Source organism: Pleurodeles waltl, chromosome 10 (genome assembly GCF_031143425.1).
Source record: "Pleurodeles waltl isolate 20211129_DDA chromosome 10, aPleWal1.hap1.20221129, whole genome shotgun sequence".
NCBI lineage: Eukaryota > Metazoa > Chordata > Amphibia > Caudata > Salamandridae > Pleurodeles > Pleurodeles waltl.
Genome location: NC_090449.1, coordinates 256,152,948 through 256,174,075, shown reverse-complemented (window position 1 = coordinate 256,174,075; position 21,128 = coordinate 256,152,948). Strand labels below are relative to the sequence as shown.

At 44.6% G+C, this 21,128-nt stretch overlaps 1 protein-coding gene across 2 annotated transcripts in view; it reads left to right on the top strand.

The window, feature by feature from the left end:
- The window catches only part of C10H16orf96 (chromosome 10 C16orf96 homolog), a 212,007-nt gene that overhangs the window by 168,855 nt on the left and 22,024 nt on the right, over window positions 1-21,128 (top strand). For both annotated transcript variants that reach the window (XM_069210372.1, XM_069210371.1), the window contains one exon: window positions 176-268. In XM_069210372.1, the coding sequence (XP_069066473.1) occupies window positions 176-268 (93 nt within the window). The remainder of the gene's footprint in view (window positions 1-175; window positions 269-21,128) is intronic.

Below are 21,128 nucleotides of genomic sequence, written 5' to 3'. Positions count from 1 at the left end.
TATGTCAGTGACCACAAGTAAGTCACTCCTACACTGACTCTGCCATATGATATATTCCACCACTGACAATAGCACCACAAGACCATTGGAAATGTGACCCAGTGGAAGTGGACACACTAGCTCATGAGCAGCTGTAATTTGCCATGACGCTGAACACAACTTATTTGTATTTTAGTGAAGAAGACACCACGCCCTCCTACAAGGAACATTCCAGAAAGAGCACGCTCTGCAACACCTCATACTGGCCGCCACAGTCCTCCAATCCCAAGTGAGTATTTGCACTCCCCAACTCTGGTCATATAATTTCTTTTTTACCACCCTGCATTGCCCTGTTTGCATATTGAGTTTTTTATAACTTTATCCTTTTCACAAAATAATGTAACTAGTTTTATATACAGGGAGTGCAGAATTATTAGGCAAATGAGTATTTTGATCACATCATCCTCTTTATGCATGTTGTCTTACTCCAAGCTGTATAGGCTCGAAAGCCTACTACCAATTAAGCATATTAGGTGATGTGCATCTCTGTAATGAGAAGGGGTGTGGTCTAATGACATCAACACCCTATATCAGGTGTGCATAATTATTAGGCAACTTAATAAAAAACAAATATATACCCATTTCAATTATTTATTATTACCAGTGAAACCAATATAACATCTCAACATTCACAAATATACATTTCTGACATTCAAAAACAAAACAAAAACAAATCAGTGACCAATATAGCCACCTTTCTTTGCAAGGACACCCAAAAGCCTGCCATCCATGGATTCTGTCAGTGTTTTGATCTGTTCACCATCAACATTGCGTGCAGCAGCAACCACAGCCTCCCAGACACTGTTCAGAGAGGTGTACTGTTTTCCCTCCTTGTAAATCTCACATTTGATGATGGACCACAGGTTCTCAATGGGGTTCAGATCAGGTGAACAAGGAGGCCCTGTCATTAGATTTCCTTCTTTTATACCCTTTCTTGCCAGCCACGCTGTGGAGTACTTGGACGCGTGTGATGGAGCATTGTCCTGCATGAAAATCATGTTTTTCTTGAAGGATGCAGACTTCTTCCTGTACCACTGCTTGAAGAAGGTGTCTTCCAGGAACTGGCAGTAGGACTGGGAGTTGAGCTTGACTCCATCCTCAACCCGAAAAGGCCCCACAAGCTCATCTTTGATGATACCAACCCAAACCAGTACTCCACCTCCACCTTGCTGGCGTCTGAGTTGGACTGGAGCTCTCTGCCCTTTACCAATCCAGCCACGGGCCCATCCATCTGGCCCATCAAGACTCACTCTCATTTCATCAGTCCATAAAACCTTAGAAAAATCAGTCTTGAGATATTTCTTGGCCCAGTCTTGACGTTTCAGCTTGTGTGTCTTGTTCAGTGGTGGTCGTCTTTCAGCCTTTCTTACCTTGGCCATGTCTCTAAGTATTGCACACCTTGTGCTTTTGGGCACTCCAGTGATGTTGCAGCTCTGACATATGGCCAAACTGGTGGCAAGTGGCATCGTGGCAGCTGCACGCTTGACTTTTCTCAGTTCATGGGCAGTTATTTTGCGCCTTGGTTTTTCCACACGCTTCTTGCAACCCTGTTGACTATTTTGAATGAAACGCTTGATTGTTCGATGATCACGCTTCAGAAGCTTTGCAATTTTAAGAGTGCTGCATCCCTCTGCAAGATATCTCACTATTTTTGACTTTTCTGAGCCTGTCAAGTCCTTCTTTTGACCCATTTTGCCAAAGGAAAGGAAGTTGCCTAATAATTATGCACACCTGATATAGGGTGTTGATGTCATTAGACCACACCCCTTCTCATTACAGAGATGCACATCACCTAATATGCTTAATTGGTAGTAGGCTTTCGAGCCTATACAGCTTGGAGTAAGACAACATGCATAAAGAGGATGATGTGGTCAAAATACTCATTTGCCTAATAATTCTGCACTCCCTGTATTAATTGACAATATCATATCTTATAAATTATTTGCATTACTTTTGGTATCCAGTTAGAAAACCTTCTTAAATAGAGGAATGTTATTATCATTAATTATACAGAGGCAACAACAGGTCATATCATGATATCTTAACAAGCACATTTAAAGCACCCGGCCCTTCATTGCCATTAATGACTACAATATAAGTATGTGAAATGTAAAGTAATTGTGAAAATGTTGTTTTATTTATTAATAAGTTATTAGAACAAGCCTGTAAAGTTGTGTTTCATGCCACATTATATAATATTTGTAGTCCAAAATGTGTAACTTCCCACTTGATGTACACAGTCTTATCTCATCTACCAGTACCCTCCATTAATGTCTAGAGCTGCTTGGCTCTTTAGCTAGGTTTGCTCTCTATACATATATAACAGGGTCTCTAGTTAAGCAAAATACAATTGCTAGCATGTGTTAATGTATACTCTCTTACCTTTTGTATCTCCACAGAATATATTTTCACAGCTCAGTTACAGTAGGGAATATCATAAGCAAATAACGAAAGAATATTTTCCCCTTTTAATGTATCACATTTATTATAATCTATTATTTTTAATTTGTGAATACTAACAGAACACCAAAAAGCATTTTTTTGCTGCATTAGTCTATGTTGCACATTAACATTCACTCTCAGAATTGCAAATCAAATGTACACAGATTACATTTGTCAATGTGCTTGGACCAATTTATAAATCAATGCAGCTTTCTGTTTACGTCTTCTGCTAGAAGTTATTTTATTAAAGATATTTTCTTCTTCTTGCACAGGAACAGGAAATCCTTCAATGATCCATGCAAAATTATGTAATTCTAGATTTTAGTAATGGGAAAAGTATATCCGATTGTGAGACTATTAAACAATACTTCTCCTGATTGAATGATCTGAGTTACTCTTATTGCTGCCCTTTCCACCCACTTCTTCCATTTTCCTCATCGGCATGGAGAACTACTTACTTGTGACTCCAAATACATGCTTTGCATTTGATATGAATATCAAAATGTTTTTCTTTAAAAGTCTCCCTGCATCCTTTGTTAAATATAAGCTATTAGTCCAGTCTCATGTTCCTGCTACCACACAACCTCTAAAAATATAATTAGTCAGATTAATAAAGTGTATATAAGTGGCAAAATGTCCAACTGAAAAGCTTAAACATACTGTAAATGTCAAGGAATTTGAAATTGAAGGCTAACAATTAAATTATTATCCTCCAATTGATTTGTGGGAGCAGAGTGCAGGTGCATTAACTAAAATGGACGAAGCGTGGCTTCAATTGAATTCAGAAAAACTCCAACCTTCTTATTTATATTTGTTGGCAAATTAAATAAAATGTATTATCATTTGTGTATGTGCTTGATGAATGCTTGTTTCTGTATTTTATGCCTATTGTTTTGTGGTTCAAATCATCTATAGTGTTCAGGCAGGGGTCCTGACCTTCCAGTAATAACTCAGTGGAGGGTCTCCGAATCCCAATAATGATTCAGTAAGGGGTCCCTGGTTTCCAGCAATGATAAAGTAGGGGTCCACAGAAGTCAAAAGGTTAAGAACCACTGTTCTAAAACTTGAACCACGGAGGCTTCAGGTCACTGTAATAAACCCAAGGGTAATATTATTTTTTAGACGTAAACATTTCTGTAGTAAACCATAGTTATTCATATTGTTGTTAGGAAAACACATTGCAACCAACTTAATATTAAGAGAGGCTAGCTAGCATGAATTTGGTACTTTTAAAGCTATTCCCTAAGGGTGGGGAAGGCATTAAGGCCAGGAGCAATTACAATGATAATGTTAAATAAGAAGAAGTGGCTAATGCCGTGATACTGCAATTTCAAGAGCCTGATTACTTTGATAAAAATCCTAATAAAGCTACAAATAATGCAGCTTCAAGACATAGGTTGAATTTATTTGAATCTAATTATTCTATTTGTAGACCTAAAGACTCAAAATTCGATGCCAATACTAAGCTGTTAACACAGTATTCTTAAATAAGTAGTAAATTGAAAAATTGAATCTCGTCATACCCTAATGTAATATTTGTACGAGCAGAAAATCTTAGGGATTAACTAATCAGGAGTCTTTGTGCTCCTACTGTTTTGTGGAAAAACAATAGACTGGTTGCCAAGATTATGATTTTACAAGTCTGGTAATTACAGCATTTGTGAATTGACCTTGAACAGATGTAATAAGGATTGGGGAATTCATTGTAAATATTATTTCATTAGGATTGTATTAATTGTAGTAGTACATTTGTTATTTATATAGTACTTTGCCATGAGGGCATAAGCCAGACAACAGTCCTGTCAGATAACACTTAAAAGCACCATGTGAGGTAAAATATCCTGGGGTCTATTGACCAAGGTAAATGTACAAGAACATATTTACTACTACCCCAGGTGTAACTCTAGCCTCTTTTGGCATTCATCATTTTCAAGTGTAGATTTACTCCTAGGTGTAGATGTTCGGGTCTACAAACTCCTCAATTCAGGGGTTAAGCCTCATATGCCAGGATTTATGAGTGTAACGTTACTACTCGTAACTTTGTAGATACACGTCGAGATGTCTGCCAGCGTGGTAGAAATCACTTATAAAAAGTTATAGAAGGATTATTAATGTTTATTATTATTTAAAGTCAATTAATATGTTTTAAAATAAAATATAAATGTAAAATAGTTTTACATTTTTCTAAACTAAAACTGATAAAATAAAATATCACAGTCTACTAGCAATAACAATAAATGTATGTTAAATATTTTGTACATTTAACAATATTAATTTGATATATAAACAGTAATATTCAAAGAATAACTAAAACAATTCCAACCCTCACTAACATTTTTAATTCTATTTAATATATGCTATGGTTTGATGAAAATGATGTGTCCAACTTATTTAAATTGCTTTTACTTTTTTAATAAATATTTAATTCCACGTTTTATTCAATAAAGCTTTTTCAAGTAAAGCATACACGTAAAGTAATTTTAAATAATTCAGTTTAAACCAGACCCAATAAAATGTTACAGCCCATAAGCACATCAAATACATGTGTATTAAATAATTCATATATTTTGCTATGTGAATTTACTTTATTAATTTTAATGTTTAAAAAAAGAATGTTTGAAAATTCCCACCTTTTTTTTGTAAATCATTTTTTATTGAGTTTTGACAAAAAAATTTACTTATTCCTGTCAAAGGACACATTATGTGGGTCTACACTTCAATATATAATTTAAAGAGATCGCCAGTGTCTGGTGCCAGTACGTATAAGGAGCAATATTAAGCAGTATCAGTTTGCGAGTCCATAAGGATAAAACAATAACAATCTGTGTCCATTGAGTTAACTAAACATGCTGCGGGTAACAGGAACAACTGTCTCAATAAACTGAAGGAAGGAGTCAGGGGTGGGGGGTTTAACGGCAGAACACTTGGCAAATTAAATGGAGGGGGTGGTGGACATACCGCCTGGGCAACCCATATAGAGAGATCTTGGCAAAGCGGTTAGCAGCTGGGGTGAGGGTCAAAGGTGTTAGCTGTATTGGAGATAATGGGCTGTGTGGACCTGATTACGGGGGTAGGTCGTCATTATTTGTATGTTGGGGAAATTCCGTCAACAGGACAGCCCAGTGGGGGGGATATGGGTTGTTGGCGCCGATGGCAAACTTCCTCATAACAGAGGACTACCTCCTCTGCCGCCCCCCATTTGCATACTGCTACGTACCAGGCCTCTAGTGGAGAGGCGGTTTATGAGTATAACATTACTACTCGTAACTTTGTAGATACATGTGGAGATGTCTGCCAGTGTGGCAGAAATCGCTTATGAAAAATGATAGAATAAGGATGAGTCTGCATTTAGCAAGCAGAAGTGCCAGGAAGGTAAAACGAATGTGCACTTTATGTTGCTTCCGGTGCTTAAAGATGCCTAGTGAGCAGCTCCCCAGGTAAGTAAGTCTGGTAATTCAGTGACCGACAGGAGGATTTCATGAACTGATGACCAGTAATGTTGAAGAGCAGAACAGGTCCACAACATGTGCATTAGGTCCCCATCTTGGTTTTGGTAACTTAGGCACTTTGCTTGTGCATCAGGGAAGTATCTGTTGATTTGGGCTGAAGTAAGATCCGTTCTATGTAGTATAGAGAACTGTATATTTTTAAGGGAGAATTTTGCAAGGCTCGTTTGGGAAACTCCAGGGCCTGCAGCCATTTTTTGTCATGTAGCACTCTCCCATAGTCATCTTCCCATTTGCGCCGGAGCTCAGCTAGGGGGACTGCCCGTTTCCAATGGCTTTCTATAGCCAAGTAATGAGATGCCAACCGTTTCCCACGACCAGCGTAGTTTGCACTACTGGATGAATGGCAGGTTCTGCATCTGAAGTGTGCCACAGTAGTCAGCAGGTTCAAACTAATTGTCTGTGAAGAAGGAATTAGCCAGGTGGGAGATTGTGATCTGTCATCAGTTGGGCAAATGAGAGGAGGTGACCATCTGCAAACAGATCGTCTATGGTGTGTAGTGATTGGGTTGTCCAGGGTTGCATATCTTGCTACGTGCAGGTACCAGGGAACCGTGGAAGTCCTATCACAGGGAATTCCGGGGCATATGTCTGTGTACCATTTGCTAGGCGAAATATGTGAGAAATGCAAATCCTGCCCACTGCTACATGTAGTGACTGGGATATTGGGGGCGTGGATTTGGGGAGCAAGAAGCTGCTAATTGTGAATATTGGGAAATCCCTGTGTCACAGCTGGTCTCGCCCATATATCGTCCGGCTGTCCACCGCAATAGCTACAGTAGTTGAGCAGCTAAATAGGAGGCCATGAACGAAGGAGCACCCAGCCCACTGTGGTCTTCTGGTCATTTTAATTTCCAGAGGGCCACCCGATGTCTTGAGGGCCCCCAGGTTAAGTTGCCCAGTAGGGTATCCAACTCCTGAAAGAAGGTGCAGGGGGACAATGTGGAGATTGGCAGAATAGTAAAGGAGACAGGGAAGCAGAACCATTTTTGCCAGGCTATCCGCCCAATTGGAGCCAGGAGGAGGGACTGCTAGAACTGTATTTGCGTCCTAATGCCCGGCAATTTTACGTGGAGGTAACCCTCGTATAGATCGAGCAGGGTGTAGTACAGGTGTATCCCTAGGTAGAGGATTGCTGCTCCTTGCCAACAGAGGGGGATTTCTCCCAGATAAACAGGTCTGGCCTGCAGGGCAGGATTAAGGGGATATATAGCTGATTTCTCCCAGTTTACATACAGTCCCGCTGCTGCAGCAAATTCCACCAGGTTTTTGCGTAGTTGGGAGATAGATCAAAAGATCGTCAGCATACAAGGACATGGAAGGGGTCCTGACCTCTAGAGGTATGTCCCAGTTGCGTCCCTCTGCCCTGAGTCAGCGGCGACAGTGGACACCCTGCCTGGTTCTTCGGTGGACAAGGAAGGAGGCCGAAACAAGGAATCCCAAATGCACCCTAGAAGTCGGTTTATTACACACTAGTTTAGTGTAGGCCAGCAGTCTCAAACCAACTCCCAGACGAGTGAGTACCCGAATGAGGTAGGGCCTTGAAAGGGTATCAAATCTCTTTTCCAGGTCTAGAATTAGGCACGCTGCCTGCAGAAACCGTCCCCTGATGCAGTCTTGAACATGGAGAGACAGCAAATGTTTTGTGATGTACTGCGTCCATGAACTAAACCATTCTGATCTATGTTAACAAGTTCTGGGAGGACCCAGGCCTAGCGATCTGCAAGGATTTCCTCTAGTATCTGATGGTCTGTGCCCAAGATTGCTACTGAATGAAAGGACTTGCATAGTGAGGGCGGAGTTCCCCTGCATTCAGTGCAGCCTCATACAGCGTGGCTAGACGGGGTGCAAGGAGTGTTGAAAAAGTGATATAATATTCCAGAGGAAGGCTGTCCAAGCCCGGCGCATTGCTATGGGCTACATCTCGGATTGCATGGGTCATGTCCTGTGTGCATCCAGAGTTTGATTAGTTTGATCAGGAATTTGGTGCAGCTCAATCCCGTGGAGGAAACGGCTGGAATGTTCTTCCAGGGAGCCGGACGGGGCACAGTATATCGCAGCATAGTAGTCATAAAAGTATTAGAGGATCTCCTGCATGTGGACGGTATGGCTTAAGGGCATCTATATCTTGACGATCGGCATGGTCAAGGGGTCTTGCCGAATCAGCCATGCTAACAAGCAGCCATCCAGAGCTGTCACACTCCCTTTGAAGTTGCGCCGTGTGAGCAGCAAAGTTAAAGCGGCGGAGACACTCCAAAAGCACTATGGGGGTCATTACGACCTCGGCGGTCTTTTCAAAAGACCGCCGAGGCCGCGGGAGACAGAATACCGCCATTGCCGGCGGTATTTCTGCCTCCCTATTATGACATTTCCGCTGGGCCAGCGGACGGTAACAGTGTTACCGTCCGCTGGCCCAGCGGAAATGTCACATTAACATTGCAGCCGGCTCGTAATAGAGCCGGCGGCAATGCTGATGTGCTGCGGGTGCAGTAGCACGCGTCACGCATTTCAAATGCGCAACGGGGCTATGCCTGGGGGCCCCTGCACTGCCCATGCCAAGTGCATGGGCAGTGCAGGGGCTCCCCCAGTCCCCTTACCACCAGCCTTTCCATGGCGGTGTGTACCGCCATGGACAGGCCGGCGGTCGGGGACTCATAATCCCCAGGGCAGCGGTGCTTGCACCGCTGCCCTGGGGATTATGACCGCCAGGCGGAATCCTGGCGGGAAAGTGGAGGGGCCGGCGGTATGGCCGTGGCAATTCCGCCACGGTCATAATTGCTGGCGGAACACCGCCAGCCTGTTGGCGGTCTTACCGCCAACATACCGCCGGCCGTCAGGGTCGTAATGACCCCCTATATATTTTGTTTTCATTGTCGCAAGCTGAGTGGCTAGTGAGGGGCTGCGGTTGCCTGCTTTTCCCAGTATTGCAAGCCAATGTTCTGCCGTCGTGATCTCCTTCTCTAGCATTCTCCGGACACCCACAATTTGTTGAATGCAGTCACTTCGAATCACCACCTTAAAGACGTCCCATTCAAACATCCTAGTGGATACGGTATTGTGGATGTCAGGGAAGTAATGCTGGATGCGTGTGCTCTGCTTGTCGCGGAAGACAGAGTCTTAAAGGGTGTCATAAGAGAGACGCCAGACAGTTATCAGTGGCTTTGCCGTCACCCAGTGCAGGTCGTTGAAGTTTGAGTCATGATATAAGGCTATGCGGCATATGTAATCAGTGTGTTGTGTCGAGTTTCTGAGGTACTGAATAGAAGGAATACATTTTGGCAGTGGGATTATGAGATCGTCAAGCATCCATCAAGGACTAGTGGTGTGTCCAGTTGCAGAATCATGTAGCCTGCATGTGTGTGTGGGGGAAAGCGGTGATGAAGGTTGGGACCTATTGAGGGAGAGGTCTAGTACAAAGTTACAATCCCCTCCTATAATCCAAGGGAGGGCAGTTTTGTGGGCGAGGGCCGTAAAGAGGACATCACAGAATTTCCCTTGGTCAGAATTCAGGGCGTAAATTTCCCAGAGGAGTAGGGTTTGGCCATCCAGCTGACCATCTAAAAATATGCAACGTCCTTCCTTGTCTATGGTAGATTCCAGGACCTAGAAAGGAATTCCTGGACAGATTTAGATTAGGATGCCTCGTTCATATGTCGAATATGTAGAAGCATGTATGGTGCCCCTCCATCGCCTACGGAGATGTTCAAGCTCTCCATCTGTTGTATGTGTCTTGTGTAAGAGGATAATTTTGGCCTTCTGGCGCTTTGTGTAAGCATATACCGTGTATTGCTTGCATGCCGTGTGCATTCACAGCATGTTTAACGTGAGAAGACAGGTGTGTGTGTGTAGGTAGCATGGTGTTAAGTGGGGTCGGGGATCAAGTGTAGGTTGGATCTGCTCAAAACCCCTCCCTATTCTAAACACTAGGGGTGCATGGTGTGGTCCTGGTGGTTGGGATCAACTGAGGGTGGAAAAACATTTGGGGAAAGCTAATTAGGAGAGTCCACTGCAGCAGACAGTATGCTCAAACAAGTGCTGTATGTGAACAACAACGTAGTGTGACTATGCTAATCGTGGTGGCAAAGCTACTCATGAGCCCATGTCGTCAAGATAAAATGGCGGGAAGCCCCATCTGGGTAACTGATCAAACTCATTTCAGGTGTGTGCTTGCTGTGGACCACTGTAATGTTTTCTGTAGTACGTGCACTGAGTGCCAATGTGTATCTTCTATGTATGTCTGGCTGGGGGCGAAGGGAGCAATGTGTGAGAGGAGTTGGAGTTGCATCAGAGATCACTTTGTTACAGGAGATCAAAGTGGGTAAATTGTGAAATAAGATATCCTGAATGGTGTAAATTCAGGAGGGGAGTTTCTCATATGAGCTTATCTGCTGTTTATTGAGTCATGCGCAGCAAAGTCAGTGAGGCCCACTGGGAATCATCAGAGGGGTTAGTTTGGTCATCAGTGTAAGATGCATGGGTCTTTGTCATCGTCCTCGTCCACCGTGATGGTTCCCATGACAGCCACTGCCTGCAAGGCACACCTTTTGTTCTTAATGATTTGTTCCAAGTTTGGGGGTGTCATTGGAGAGGAGCAGGATGCCAAATGTCCTGGAGTCTAACCCCATCGTTTCCAGCACAGGGCAAGGTGGGGAGCCGGTGCCGTAGTGCAGGTCTGCCCAATCCCAGGCGTGTTTGGGGTCAGTGATGAAATGAGAAGTGCCTTCAAATAGGATTTTAAGGCATGCCTGGAAGAGCAGTGAGTATTGTACTCCTAGTTGCCTTAGGTGCTTCTTAACCTCCAGGAAGGAGGCTCGTCCCAGCTGCATTGTCCTGGTGTAGTCGGGGAACAGCATGACTACCTTCTTCTCAACCCGCTGCACCACCCTGGTGTAGTCAGGAAACAGCATGACTAATTTATCCTCAAACCAGAGGATGGCATCCCAGTCCTTGAAATGGAGTAGTTTCCCCAGCATTGGGCGTGGGAGAGAACCAGGAGGGAGTTATCATGCAGGGACCCGATGTGCTCACTCCAGTGTGAAGAAGGAAGTGAGGTCCAAGCTAGGAGTGAACAATTTGAACCAGGTTTCTAGATAGGAGATAGGGTCCTGGCCTTCCATCCCCTCCGGCAGACCCAGGATCCGCACATTGCTCCTCTGGGAGAAGCCTTCTATATCCTCCACCTTCCAAGTAGCAGGCATGCCCCTGCAAAGTCCCGGATGGCGCTTGTATTATCCGACATGGTGGGTTGTCAAGTGGCCACAGTCTTCTCGCTACCTGCAACTTTGTCAGACATTTTTTTGTGGTCATCATGGAGGAAGATGAGCTTGGTAGCTAGTGAGCCAAGCCTCATCTCAACTTAGACGCAGGAGTGTTCAATGGTGGCAAATACTTGATCAAGCTTGTCCGAGGTGGATTTCATTGAGATAATATCCACCAGTGGTGTGTCAGGGACAGCAGATGATGGTGGAGCCACTCCAGTGGAGGGGAGGCCTGGGGTGGCCAAGCAGAACCTGTGCATGGTGTGGGATGTTGGGTGGGCCTATAGTGAGTGTGGTGACGGGAAGGGATCTTGAGCACTCCGTTAATTCTGTTGTAGGCCTCCCCTGACTTAGTGCACCAGGCTGGCAAGTAACTCACAGCTGTATCCAGATGACAAGGAGAGGGTGGGACGAAAGGGCATTGGTGCTTGGAGAGGTTCCCTCATGCATCCCAGTGTCAAAGCCGGTGGCGGTGGATGTGGGGGGGAAACTTCACCAATCAACGTGCCCAGCGTAACAGGCCCTCAACAGGCACCGCCAGAGTGAGCCTTGTTGGGAGTTACAGCACCCGCTCACCCTGGCCTAGGCGCCATTGTGAGGAAGAGGGAATTTGTGGAGAGCTGGCAGCTGTAGTGTCTTTGCAACAGCTTATTTTGTATGAGCTCGATCCAGGGCTGCGAGTCCTGCAGCTCGTGGTGCTGTAGTCAAATACTGTGGGACAAGCGCTATGTGCTAACAGGCTCAGCAACAGGCTCCTTCCACGTGTGCTCTCAAAGACGCCCCAATGCAGGAATTAGGAGAGTGTTCCAGTTGTGGGTCCCGGCGAGGCAAAAGTTATGAGGGATAACCGCTTGTATGCTCATAGATCCCAAGGCTGGAGAAACGCCTGGTGGCTGTTGGTACCATGGAGGGCACCAGGCACGGAGAGGAAGGGGCTTACTGCTGTGGATCATGGCACACTGGGATTTGAGGCTTATTGGCGGGCCTCCAACGTCAGCAACTTAGTCCTCCTAGATTGTAAACTCCCCCACGTGCACCGAAATGAGCACCAATGCAGGAGAGAAGGTAGTGAAGAGGCCCTCAGCTGTACGCACTGCAGGCCTCTTTCACCCGCAGCCAGGAATGGAGTACAGAAGTAACAGCCGCGGCTCACCTGTAGCCCCTGGCGGTGCCGAGGGTCCGGGCCAATGTTTGCTGTAGTCGCCGCAGACTGGCAGCTGTCTTTAACGGTGCTCCTGGGTCTCGCAGCTGGCAGCAGTTCTCTGTATATATATATATATATATATATATATATATATATATATATATATATATATATATATACATATACATGATAAAGGAACCCAGCTGGGAAGGGGGGCATAAATGTTTTGCCCTGTGATGGGAGCAAGCTGATCAATAAGCCCGGAGGTGAGGAATTCAGGGGCAAGGGGGTGTTTCTGAGAGAAACAAAAGGTGGCTCTCATCACCGTCTGATGCACAATTAGAAGTGCATGAGCCAATAAATTAAGAAAAGCAGAGTTAATGGTCTCACTTCGCTCTAAGAACCTGTGCAAGCCAGACCTTGAAAATTTTAGATGAAAATGTAGGTCATGCAACAAACATCACATAGAAATATAATATTGACTTTTCAAAATTCGAAAAAAGTAAATTTATTTTACGTTTCACCTTTCAATGCACTGAGAGACAGCTATTAAAAGTGATAATTTCTTTAAATGAACTTAACCACATTCAGGACTCGCTCTCAAAACAACTCAAGAGGCAACTTCCAGTTTATAAGTTGCAAGCCTTCTAATATAGCACAGTGATCTGTTTTTGGGCATGAAGGAGCTGCATGCAAACTGTAAATCATGGGTTTAGATCCTTATTGTTTTTTTCTCAATCTGATGTTATTCTGAGATTGCAAAGAAGGGTTCCTCTAGAAAGTAATACATTTGTGTTAGCACAGACAACCACAATCACTATGTTACGTCCTATATACTATTTTTTCCAGACCATTCACTCTTTACATATAAGGTCTATGTGTATGGATGATATGTGATTCCTACACCTTATAACCCTCATTGTCTTCTATAACATTTCCTGTACATTTTTTACACACTTTTATGATTTATTGTGCCTCTGTGTGTGATGTAAAACGCTCTGACACCCTTAACTGGAATGAGTAGCGCTATAAAGGAATGAAATAAAAAAAATAGTAAGTCCCATTTATATCAATATCTGTGTAACTACTCACACAGACAGATACATCTTGCATTCTTACAGTGCAAACATACCTCTTACACAGGAAGCTGACAAAGTTTTTAAAAAACTGCCTCCAGTAGTTTCTCTTAAGTACTTGTGAAGTGGTAACATGTTATGTGCATTGTCTCCTTCCATTACATTGGCATCTAGGTGTCAGGCTGCAGATGGCTCCCAGCCAGGATGACACATGAAGAAAAGGGTAGGCTGATGGCCCTTTAAATCAGGCCATTGTTTTGGGCCCAGCTGAAATCTGAAATCAGAAAGCCCCCTCACTGCCTGACTATGTGCAACTACTTCTGAATGTGTCAAGGTATCGGAAAGAGACACCAAGACAGATTCAGCATGTTTGCCTTTGTCGACCACATCTCAGATCTATCTCAGAAATTGCTGCCGCGACCAGAATCAAGCACCATCAACCTACTTTCCAATACTGATAGAATCACATTATTTGGTGAAACAGAGAAGCTATAGATCCATTTTGTAGTTCAGCCATAAGATGGGTATCTCTTTCTCTCACCTATTTTACATCTACGTACCACAGTTCACAGAGGAAGGTCAGATTGTCTAAACATGTGGTTCAGCCCAGGGCCTCGAAATTCAGAAGACCGTAGGGAGAGAAGGAGCTTCTTCACCACTGATCTCCTGACTTTATTTCTGCAGGTGGACAAAGCAGCCATAGGCTGGAGTTGATTGCATGGCTGGACAGACTCAACAACTATCTGGAAGCAGCTTATTATACTAATTTACTTTATTCCAGCTAAAAGCCATAAAAGCAATACATCTTATAAATGAAACATGATACAAATCAACAAAAATTCATACAAATTTTTAAGTTATATTGATAAAAGTTTTACAGTTTGACAAATATTGGTTTTCTAAACAAAATACACTATAGGTCTAAGCCCTCCATGCGGTACCAACCCAAAACATTCTTATTAAATCATATTATGAATCAGCCTAAGCCCAGTTAATTAAAGAGGCTTTGGAATGTCCATTCTTGATCTAAGTTTCCATGCCCACTGCAAATACCTAGAAATCACCAACACATTAACTTCCGGTGTTTCATTTTTCAAAACCCACAAACCCTCCCAATAGCGTGTCACTCACATAGATTTGCATAACGGTAGACTCCATTTCTTCCAAGGTTGCTTATAGAGTGGCAAAAAAAGAAAAAGTTGCCTCGGTCTCACTATAAGAAGGGTAGTGTGGGCAATGGGTAGGTAAGCAGGCTACTGTATCCCATTTGAAAGATCTTAATGGTAATACCCCACACCTAAACAAGACATAGAGCTGCTTTGCCTGGAAGGGGAATATATAGGAATACATTTATGCATTAAAAACTGAGCTGATAGGCTCCCTTCTTTCTGATCATTTCAAGACCTTAATCAGACATAATCCCAATAGTCCTTTTTCAATTTCTGAGTGACACCTTTTTCAAGTGACCCTGGATCCTTCCATAGTTCACCCATATTAACTGATTACCTTAGGTGTTTAACATGTTTTAACCAATGTGTTCTGGCTTGGGGGACTAGTGATACTAATTTGACTAGGGATTCCATGTACTGGGATAATTGCCCAGATGTCCAGGCCCTTACCCAATACAAAAGGGTTTCAAGGAAATCACATGATGGATACTATTAAAAGCTAAGTCATATCTCAGGGGTAAAAAAGAGGAACACTTATAGGAAGATTTTAAAAAGCCCTAATAAACCTGTTCTCCATCAGCAGCAATACATTTGCATTAGCATGGCCCATATCTCACCCCCTGTCAGAGCTGCCGCTCTATAAACTTTTAAAGCAGGTGACACCAGACCCCCATCTAATGTCTTATACCTCCTCCATTTAGCCATTGACCTGCAATAAAGTGGAGTCTTACTTTTCTCCAGTTGGGGACCCAAGGCATTTTACCAGACAACCTTACCCCTAAGTAGTCAAAATGTTTTACTTGTACTAATGGGACACCACCAATTGTCATATTACCTCTAAAAGACCGATACAGGTTGATAACCATAAATTTGGACTTTCTTGAGTTTTACTTTAATCCCCTTTCGGAACACAAATCAGCAAAGGAGTCCAGCTCACATTGAAGGCCCATTGGGGTTCTTGATATAAGAAGAGTATCATCTGAAAACATAAGGAGTGGAACTGGTAGTCCTGCAAGTTCAGGTGCATCATGTCTACATTGTGAAAACCAGCTCGCCGCTCCATTTATATAAAGACTAAACAATGTAGGCGCAAGAACGCACCCTTGTCTAACTCCTCTTTTAATGGGGATCTTAGTTGTGAGGTCCCCCCCATTTCATCTTACCCTACATCCATAGAAGATCACTTGGTATCCCATAAGCTTCAAGGACCCCCATAATCTATCCCTCGGGACCAGGTCAAAAGCTGTTTGAAGATCTAAAAATGCAATATTTAAATGATCCTGCTTCAGGGAGATGTATTTCCAACATAAATTCATTAATCAAAATTCCTGCTCTAAAGTACTAACATTGACCCTACAACCCGCCTGAACATCCTCAAAGATTGAGTTGTTATTAGGCCAAGATTGGAACCGCGCCAGAACCTCTACAAAATATTTTCTGGTTCGTATCTATTAGGCTTATAGGCCTATAATTGGCTGGTTTGTCCCTATTCCCCTTTTTATATAAAGGGATTATAACTGCTCCTTGCCAGAAGGGGGGAATGCCCTCACCCATCAAAATAGCATTACTCAGAGCATTAAGGTTGGGCCCACACTTCAGGCAGGGAAAGGTAAAGATCACCAGGAATGCCACCTAACCCGGGTGCCTTTTCCCTTTTTACCTGCTTTATGGCATAGCTGTTTCGAGAAGGGTGAACCTTACTACCCCCTTATCAATAGTATCCAGGATACATTCAAAATTGACTGAATCACCACACTTGTTGGCCAAGCCATTATCATAAATATGCAGCAATTCCCTGTTTTCCTTTATCCTCCTCTGTGTATAGGCCCTCAAAGTGTGCCACCCATTTTGATGGGGGAACTGTTGACTCCAGATGGTCATTGATAATGCAAGATCCTGCCGATATAAGCTTCCAGAATGTTTTTGCATCACCAAGCTGGTGAGCTTCTGCTAATTCCACCCACTGTTCGGATGCTTAACATTTTGTAGCCTCTATCATAACAGCTTTATAATACTTCCTAGAGACGCTTATTTGTGCCCGACTTCCTGCCTTAAAAGCATCTAAAAGGCTGCTTTTGGAAGCAGTTTATTCATGCCAGTAGTGTGTACATAAGCTTTGATTTATTGACAGAGAAAGCTTCTGCAAGTGTGAGATTTACCAAGATTATGGTAGTAATATGGTTCATATCCTTCTTCCCCCATTTTGTACACTACTGAACCCTGAATATTCCACTGTTCTAGCCCAGAGACCACTAGATGTGACAAGTTAGCTGTCAAGTGAACGTAAAGATGTTTGCCTTGTTAGAGGGCAATGTGAATCAAACGTTCTAATTTTACTGTTTGGTAGCTTACATGTTACATTCGCTTGCACAGTGATTTGATGCATATCTGTGGTGCACATAGCTTTGGGTGTGGTGCACAGAGATCAATGATTGCCGCACAAGGAGCAACAAAATTGAAGGCAACATTGGATAGGACAACCTTTTTCTATAGACAAATAATTTTTTGTTTTATTAATACCTTTGGCGCCATTTGAAGAACCTTCACAAAAGTTTAAAAACGTGTACACTCATTAGTTTAGCTGCTGTCTAGAAAGTTTCAGGGTCATGAGGCATGTGGGGGCCGAGAAAAAAAGGGGGGGTCCCAAAACACTTTTTCCCCATGTTGTCTATGGGGATTTTGCAATTTTGAACTCGACTACAACCCGAACGGCTGAACGGATTTCCACTAGATTTGCCAGAAAGGTAGATCTTGCTCCAGAAAGATCTTTTTTTGTTACTTGACGTGTTTAGTAGTTTCGGATAATTTAAGGAAATAAAATATAGATATCTAGGGATCCCGTGGTATCCGCGGATCCAAAACCCAAAGAAAAAAAAACACACACCATACCCCCTGCTCTGTGCAGGCGTTAAAAATGCAGATGAAAATGGCGGAAATAAATCTTTTAGATTTCTTTGCACCATTTTTTCAACCCCCCCTAACAGGGGAACACCCCCCTTGCATTAATTATGCCTGGCGCACGCATAATGTGGCGCAAGGGATTACAAAGTGGCACAATGCATGCATTGCTCCACTTTGTATATATGACGCTGTGTTTTTGCCATAATACAACCACATTAGCATAAAAAAATGACGTTAATGTGGCGATATATGGCGCTAGGTCCTCTTAAATCTGGGCCATAGTTTCTTAACATAAGTATAACTATACGTACAGCTATAACTGCTGACTTTCTATAGTTTTGTGTGGGTAAAACATGAACCTAACTATAATGTCCCTGTAACCTTTGTTTTTTGTAGTGAATATATATATATATATATATATATATATATATATATATATATATATATATATATATATAGAGAGAGTGTCTCCTTACCTATTTTGGCTAGGTAACACACTCCCCGCGCGCACAGCACCACCGAGCCGTGCCCGTGTCTCCCCGTCCCCGCACTCGCTGCTTCTAGGGATCGAGGCCCTCCTGGACCCGATCCGCTAGAGTGTTCTCTCTGGCATTTTTGCAATTCTTTCTGCTTTTTTCCTTTTTCCTTGCTCTCTGCCTTTTCTCAGCTTTTTTCACTCTTTGTCTGCCTTTTCTCGGCTTTTCTCACTCTTTGTCTGCCTTTTCTCTGCTTTTCTCACTCTTTGTTGGCCTTTTCTCTGCTTTTTTCACTCTTTGTCTGCCTTTTCTCGGCTTTTTTCACTCTTTGTCTTTTCACCTTTTAACTTTTGGGACTTTTTCGCCCTTTTTCACTTTTCCAAGTTCTGCGCCTTTTTTCCCCTCTCTCTCTCGCTCCCCTCGCCACCACACCCCCATTCGCCCGCGCCTCCCGTCTCCCAGCTGCTCCTCCCTCCCCCCCTCCCTTCTTAATGGCGGTCGCTGCGCGCTAAGGTGAGTGTCTCCTGGCCTATTTTGGCCAGGTAATACACTCCCCGTGCACACAGCACCACCGAGCCGTGCCCGTGTCTCCCCCTCCCCGTCCTCACTGCTTCTAGGGATCGAGGCCCTCCTGGACCCGATCTGCTAGAGTGTTCTCTCTGGCATTTTTGCAATTCTTTCTGCTTTTTTCCTTTTTCCTTGCTCTCTGCCTTTTCTCTGCTTTTTTCACTCTTTGTCTGTCTTTTCTTGGCTTTTCTCACTCTTTGTCCGCCTTTTCTCGGCTTTTTTCACTCGTTGTCTGCCTTTTCTCGGCTTTTTTCACTCTTTGTCTTTTCACCTTTTAACTTTCTGGCCTTTTTCGCCCTTTTTCACTTTTTCAAGTTCTGCGCCTTTTTTTTCCCACTCTCTCCCGCTACCCCCGCGCCCCCATTCGCCTGCGCCTCCCGCCTCCCAGCTGCTCCTCCCTCCCACTCCCTTCTTAATGGCGGTCGCTGCACGCTACGGTGAGTGTCTCCTGACCTATTTTGGCCAGGTGATACACTCCCGCGTGCACAGCACCACCGAGCCGTGCCCGTGTCTCCCCCTCCCCGCCCTCGCTGCTTCTAGGGATCGAGGCCCTCCTGGACCCGATCTGCAAGAGTGTTCTCTCTGGCATTTTTGCAATTCTTTCTGCTTTTTTCCTTTTTCATTGTTCTCTGCCTTTTCACTGCTTTTTTCACTCTTTGTCTGCCTTTTCTCTGCTTTTCTAACTCTTTGTCTGCCTTTTCTCTGCTTTTTTCACTCTTTGTCTGCCTTTTCTCTGCTTTTTTCACTCTTTGTCTGCCTTTTCTCAGAGTTTTTCACTCTTTGTCTTTTCACCTTTTAACTTTCGGGCCTTTTTCTCCCTTTTTCACTTTTCCAAGTTCAGCGCCTTTTTTCCTGCTCTCTCCCGCTCCCCCCGCCCCCCGCACCCTCATTCGCCCGCGCCTCCCAGCTGTTCCTCTCTCCCCCCTCCCTTCTTAATGGCGGTTGCTGCGCACTAAGGTGAGTGTCTCCTGACCTATTTTGGCCAGGTAATACACTCCCCGCGCGCACAGCACCACCGAGCCGTGCCCGTGTCTCCCCCTCCCCGCCCTCACTGCTTCTAGGGATCGAGGCCCTCCTGGACCCGATCCGCTAGAGTGTTCTCTCTGGCATTTTTGCAATTCTTTCTGCTTTTTTCCTTTTTCCTTGCTCTCTGCCTTTTCCCAGCTTTTTTCACTTTTTGTCTGCCTTTTCTCGGCTTTTCTCACTCTTTGTCTGCCTTTTCTCAGCTTTTTTCACTCTTTGTCTGTCTTTTCTCAGCTTTTTTCACTCTTAGTCTTTTCACCTTTCAACTTTTGGGCTTTTTCACTTTTCCAAGTTCTGCGCCTTTTTTTCCCGCTCTCTCCCGCTCCCCCCACCCCGCACCCCCATTCGCCCGCACCTCCCAGTTGCTCCTCCCACCCCCCTCCCTTCTTAATGGTGGTCGCTGCGCGCTAAGGTGAGTGTCTCCTGACCTATTTTGGCCAGGTAATACACTCCCCACGTGCACAGCACCACCAAGCCGTGCCCCATGTCTCCCCCTCCCCGCCCTCGCTGCTTCTAGGGACCGAGGCCCTCCTGGACCCGATCCGCTAGAGTGTACTCTCTGGCATTTTTGCAATTCTTTCAGCTTTTTTCCTTTTTCCTTGCTCTCTGCCTTTTCTCTGCTTTTTTCACTCTTTGTCTGCCTTTTCTCGGCTTTTCTAACTCTTTGTCTGCCTTTTCTCTGCTTTTTTCACTCTTTGTCTGCCTTTTCTCGGCTTTTTTCACTCTTTGTCTTTTCACCTTTTAACTTCCGGCCCTTTTTCACTTTTCCTAGTTCTGCGCCTTTTTTTCCCTCTCTCTCCCGCTCACCCCCGCACACCCATTCGCCCGCACCTCCTGCCTCCCAGCTGCTCCTCCCTCCCCCTCCTTTCTTAATGGCGGTCGCACCGCTGGCGCGCCGGAGGCGTGCCAGTGGCAAGCCCGTCTGCTCCAGTCCGCGCCTGAACCGCGCCCAGCGCCAGAACCCCGGGACCCCGCAACAACCACATCACCAGCCTCTGTTACGACGCTGGCACCCTCCTCCCACTCAACGCCGGCCGAGACACCACCTGCTTCCAGGCCACTCCGAAAAGCACACACGGACATCGCCGCCCACAACCTCAGGCTACGGATCAATGACTGCGCCAACCGCCTCGCATCACTCAAGAAACCATCCAACAACCAAACCAACATAAAAGCCACCTGGTTCACCAACGACCTCCAAGCCTCCAAACGCAACTGCTGGAAACTCAAGAAGAAATGGCTCCAGGAACACACACCCAACAACCACACAGCTCTCAAGGACGCCACACGCAGCCATCACCAACTCCTCAGGCTAGCAAAAAGATCCTCCTTCAAAACTCGCCTGGAGAACAACACCCATGACTGCAAAGAACTTTTCATCATCGTGAAGGAGCTCTACAGCCCCAGCTCCACCGTCAACGACATCCCCCCTCCCAAGAACTGTGCGACGCTCTAGCCACCGCCTTCCACCGAAGGATCGCTGACATCCACGACAGCTTCAACACCGCCACCATCTATAACACGCCT